This window comes from Typopeltis vanoorti, chromosome 6, assembly GCF_054136105.1.
Source record: "Typopeltis vanoorti isolate ZY-2024b chromosome 6, IOZ_Tvanoo_1.0, whole genome shotgun sequence".
Taxonomy (NCBI): domain Eukaryota; kingdom Metazoa; phylum Arthropoda; class Arachnida; order Uropygi; family Thelyphonidae; genus Typopeltis; species Typopeltis vanoorti.
This window is the reverse complement of record NC_143554.1, coordinates 13,460,456-13,466,455: the sequence shown is the minus strand read 5'-3', so window position 1 is coordinate 13,466,455 and position 6,000 is coordinate 13,460,456. Positions and strand designations below refer to the sequence as shown.

The 6,000-nt window shown below is 37.1% G+C and overlaps 1 protein-coding gene across 1 annotated transcript in view; it reads left to right on the top strand.

Annotated features, from left to right (window-relative positions):
* The first annotated feature begins 956 nt into the window (after positions 1–956).
* Nep1 (M13 family metallopeptidase neprilysin 1) overlaps positions 957–6,000 on the top strand; it is a 275,024-nt gene continuing 269,980 nt past the window's right edge. The window contains exon 1 of the mRNA XM_090394673.1: positions 957–1,024. Within this exon, the coding sequence (XP_090250799.1) occupies positions 1,003–1,024 (22 nt within the window). The 5' untranslated portion in view covers positions 957–1,002. The remainder of the gene's footprint in view (positions 1,025–6,000) is intronic.

The window sequence follows — 6,000 nt, the reverse complement described above, 5'->3', positions numbered from 1 at the left end:
CCTGGACTAGATGGTGAGATATAAATATCGACGATTCTCAACTACAAATGTAGTTTCGAGGTATTGGCAACCAATCTTCAGTTCTTGGACTTCCCGGTAACACATGGATGACCCTGAACAGGATTCGTACGAACTACGGAATATATGCAAAAGTTGTTATTTAGGTGTGACGAAAGCGCCTTTCTCCGGTTCTCCTGAACAAACAATTCGCTACATCACTACTGAATCCAGCCTGAGTGCTTATCAAGGCGACTGGTCCGATTTCTTGATAAGCTGTACCATCTGTACTAGAATGGATCACAAACTCAGAAACGCAGTTACAGTTTTTATATTCATGTTTGTATGTCTTTTTATCCTGTATTATAGTACATGTGATGTACGCTAAATAATAATAATAATACATTCACCATGAATGACACTGCTACTACAGAAGATCTGTCAGGTTAGGTGGATCAAAATTCTAGTTTCTTTCTATTCACTATGTTTTTTCTTTCTTTCTTCATGTCACTATTCCAGAACAAATTGATGTGTGAATATCGAGCAAATCTTGTTAAACATCGCGATAAAAGAAAAGATCTTTATAAGTCTACAGAAGTAGTGATACAGGCACACTTAGTTATTTTACAATGAACAGGTAAGAATTAAAAAAATAATAATAATGCTGAAGTATAAAATTAATTTCTGTATTTTAAGGTTAAGTGTAGGCGCATTGTAAAGGCGAGGAAAAAGAAGATTGAGCGCAGTCACGTTACATAGCTGTATTGTAGTACTCTCTCATATTATCCTGTATACTTCTTTTAGGATACGTATCAGGAATTTGGTGATGATGTTGATCTTACATTTTCTTACAATTAGCAAAATTGCAATTATAAACAAGAAATTCGCTTCTGTGTTTCATCCAACGGGACATATCCCAACAATTAGCATCAAAAATACATAAATATTTCTTCCACCATAGTCGAAGAATACAGCTTATGTCACTGCTGCGTAAAGCAAACCAAAATGGCTGCAATCGGTCAATTTAGTAAGTGAAATAATAGTTATGTTACTTTATTAAACACTATTTATTCGTAAATAATTACAAGCACAGATCTAGGAATCGCACAGCGTGGATGTTAAAATCACTTTATAGAAAATGTGAAGTAAAAAAAAAAAAAAATGCAATTAGCATCGTATTTTTTCACAAAGGGATAAGATAAATTATAGGTAAATACAAGTAGATAGCGTGCAGGTATTTTTTTACAAGTCCATAAGGAGAGGCATTCAGAGGCGAATGCAACTAGAAATCGTCTTTACATGAAAGCAACAAAATTAATCTCGGTACGCAGTTACTGCTCTCCGGTCGTAGCACAATCGAAAAAAAAAATACGAGACATTACCCTCCTCGATTGGAAAACACCTGAATACGTCATGACAAGAGGAATCCTTATAAGGGCTTTTTCAAATGAAGGGGAGTTAGGTAATACAAGGAAGCAGAGTGTCCCCCCCCCTCTCCTTGGATAGGAAGCATACCAACATACAAGCAAATCAGCTAGAGAACACCAACTTACAGACGAAATATACTAAAAGTACTAATGGTAGGAGGTAAATAAATGGTGTAGATGATTGCAGTGTACACAGATGGAGGGTTAAGTAGTGGAGACGGTGAATTGTGTGGAGTTTATCAATCTCATGTTGAGTCCAAGGCCGTTTGGAGGTGCTGCATAATAATAACCACTGCGAATAACCAAAATCATGTAACATCCATAGCAGAGTGAAAATATTGACACACACCAGACTGGGAAAAAAAAAAAAAAAAAAGGCAAGGCCGTTCAAGTAACCATGCCTCTATCAAAAACCCTGTTATCAAGAACTACCAATACACTACCAAATCCCTCTGGCCTGTGGTCTACTAAAGCTAACCTATCCTTTTAAAGTTAATCAAATCTTGTCCATCACAAGACAAGACAATACTCAACAGTACCAAAAACTGAACACTAGCAATGCTGGTACCAACAATACACTATCAGACATGAATGATAACTTGACCTCTTAATTGGTTACAAGGTTCAATTGTAACTGGGTTAGAGACGTGTTCTAGGCTTTTTTAGTCAGTTCCTCAATTAGTCAAGATGTAGAACAGGTAAGTAGAGTTTTCTCCTGGAAGTATGAGTTTATAATCCTGCATCTGCAAAAAAATCCACCATCCATCAAGCAGAACTAAACGCAGTGTTACAGATAAGTGTTGGATTTAGGATCACAAGATGACTGCAGTTATCTGACATATTCCTTCCTCGATTCTTAGAAAACCACTGATAGTTATGGGCTTAGTTCTTGATGATGGCAAAGGACCTGCTTCTTTTGGGGGAATGAAAGGCATTAGATGATTTATTTTATTTATTCACATTTACAATAAAGAAAAGCAAATAAAAACACTGGTATCAAGGTTTTGCTCCAACAAAAAATACTACATGTGGGATACCGGATGTAGCAATTCGGATAGTGGATGATACATGGTAGACAGTAGATTATACAGTGCAGAATGGTCTCTCACTGGGTCCTTGGACATCATGGAGAAATGTCACGTAATAATAATAATAGTGTATAGTTATTATTATTATTACCACCCCAAGACCTCATGGAGTCAAAGACTCATCTGGGAGGTCCTTTTATCACACACACACAGCTTATCATACCATGTTTTAAACACATTCAAACTCTTTGCAAACACCACATTCTCAGGCAAGGCATTCCAATCATTCACAACTCTGCACGTAAAAACCTGCCTCTCACTCCCCTACTCACACCCTCTTTATACAGTTTCCAGGGATGACCTCTGATTCTCCCTTGATCTCCCACTATTCTCTGTAAAACTTCTCCAGCATTGATCCTATAACAACCCCTTACCAACTTGTAGGTCTTTATCATCTTTCCTCCTCCTCCTGTCCACCAGACTCTGCAAATTACATCTTCTCAATCTTTCCTCATACTCAACATTCCAGAGGTCAGAAACTACCTTAGTCAGTCTCCGTTGGATCCTTTCCAACATCTCTTCATCCTTCTGAAAACCCAGTGACTAAATCTGAGCACAATAGTCCATGTGTGGCCTAATCAAAGCCTTATACAACAGAACAAGAATCTCCATACTTCTACACGTCAGTGTCCTCTGCATCATTCCCAGAAGCCTTTGTGTTGTCTTCACAATTTTGGCTATGTGTCCCCTAAATTTTAGATCCTTATCCACTATCATCACCAGATCTCTTATTTCCTCTACCTCCAACAATATATTCTCACCAAGCATAAATTCTGCATCCCACCTTTCTTTTGCAAATTTTAAAACCTTACATTTTGCAACATTGAATTCACATCCCCATTTCCATGCCCAATCACTCAATCTATCCAAGTCTTCCTGTAAGGCCACAACATCTTGACTACACTATATGGTTCGTCCCAACTTTGCATCATCTGCAAACAACTGAATATCTCCATCCAAATCTTCACCTGTATCATTAATATACAAGTTAAACAGTAATGGACCTAAAAGAGACCACTGAGGCACTCCACTAGTGACTTTCCTTTTCCTGGATATCGCTCCCCCATACACAACTTGTTGATACCTATCAGATAGCCACTCTCCAATCCAATGTGCCAATCTAATATCCAACCCCATCTGCTCTAGTTTGACTGTCAACCTATCATGAGGTACTCTATCAAAAGCCTTTGCGAAATCCAAGTATATTACTGTGTATCCTTTTCCTCTGTCCAAGGAAGCAGTCACTTTATTGTAATAAGTAAGTAGATTACTAAAACATGACCCCCTTTAGCAAATCCATGCTGTCCATCAAAGGTAATACCATTGTTATCAACCCAACTCTGGATCCTAGTTCTCACGAGCATCTCGAACAACTTAACCACAACACCTGACACACAGATAGGCCTATAGTTTGATGCTTGAGTTCGATCACCTCCTTGATGAAGTGGCACAATCTTGCCCTCCTTCCGCTCCTTAGGAACTTGACCGAGTGCAAGACTCATATTAAAAATATATGTCAAGGCAGGTGTCAACTCCCTGGCACATTCTTTCAGAATACATGGTGATATATTATCAAGTCCCACAGCCTTATTAACATCTAGTTTACTCAATTCCCCATACACCGCTTGCTCACCTACAGTCAATCTCTCCTTCCCATCATCAACTGCTCTCAATCCCTCCATGAAGTCACATTCACAAGATTGAATGATCTTTATGAACTGTTCATTAAGTATCTCCACCACGCATTCTGCATCAGCTGTCTTTATACCATTTTCTCCAATCAGTGTCATTGTTCCATAATTATTCTTTCTTTTGCTGGCTACATATTGAAAGAATTCCTTTGGATTCTTTTTGGCTTCATTAGCCAACTGCTGTTCATACTTCTGTTTAGCTACCCTCACCAACCAAGTCACCTCTTTGCTTGGTCTTTGTAGACCTCATAGAATTGGTTATTTCCACTTCTCTTATGCTGCCTCCACAATGCCCCTTTTCTCTGTTTCGCATGATTAATCTCGTTATTCATCCATCTCACACCCACCTTATTTAACCTTCTCACCCTTGGAATACATTTTGACATTGCATCTACTAAACAGTTTTTGAAAATCCCCCAAGCTGCATTGGTCTCTTTTCCAGCTAACACCTTATTCCATGCTACACCTGCAAGCTGTCTCCTGATTATCTCCATAAAATTTTGTAAATATAGAAAGCAGGTAGGATTTCGTTTCACCTGACCAGTGGTATGACTAACTGCACATAATTTAAAAAAATGTAATTTTTGAAATGATGGTAAGGATTGTCACAAAGAAAATATAAAGGTAGAATGACATTATACAACTGAACTTTAAGATAACTAGTGTTACTTTTATGCTTTTCTCAGTATATTGTATTAAATGGATCAAAATTTAAAAGATCTGTGGACAGATCAATAAGATATGATAATTCATTGATATGAAATAAAGAATTATTTACTCTAAGTATTTTAGCAAATTTTTTGCATAATATAAACTACTAAATGACATAAATAGTACCTACATGTCTTTGTAATAAGTTCCATAATGTGATCATCAGAAGAAAGACAGTTATAGGTTGGGTTGCAGAAACATTTTCTTGGCTTTGTTCTGGAGTGTCCAAATTTGATTATTGGCTGCATCAGGCCTTCAAGAAATAAAGAGCTGGTGCCTAGTAGTACTAGGCACCATTTACTGAAGGTTATAGACGCTATACCTTTATCCTTGTCTTTGTTGTTTCATTACTTCCAGTCTGGTTTAATGTCTGTTGGTTGGCTGAGCAATATATATATATATATATATATATATATATATATATATATATATATCCAGGGCTACCACTGTTAAAGTGTAGTAGAGGATTTGGTTGTTGCAATCTATCAGACGTCACTGAGGTTCAGCATGTACCCAAATATCAATATCATCAGTATTTTAGATTTCTAAAGTTTGAGCCTAGTTAGCCACTACACATTCTGGTTGGCTCCCTGCAAAAGAAATCAGAAGTCCCTTACATATGGTACTCATTTGTGTTAAGATAATTTGTGTAAATGCCGTCACAGATTTTCTTATTAATCAGTTGTAATAAAAAAACTTCTGGACTTCATTAACCAGTGCATCACTACTGTGAGGCAGACAAACCACACACACAAAATAGCATAAATGTGTTAACTTCATAGCCTTAGCTGTTTGGCAATAATTCAATTAAATCAAGGTAAAACTTCTGTTAACTCTGAACTGTCAGCTTTATTGCTTCATTGTTGTATGTAGATCCTCTCATTAGTTTGAGTATCAGTTTTCATTATTACAAAAACTTGTCTCATACAAAAAATTAAATGAATAAGAGAATTAATCAGCTTAATCTTCAGGCAAAGCTTGCATAGTTCAGTTAGTTTTGATGATGCCATCTGGCTGAAAAGACAGGTTTGAATTCTGTTTAGGTAGGATGTAACAGAGGGCACACAAGGACGGAGGAGTTTGAAT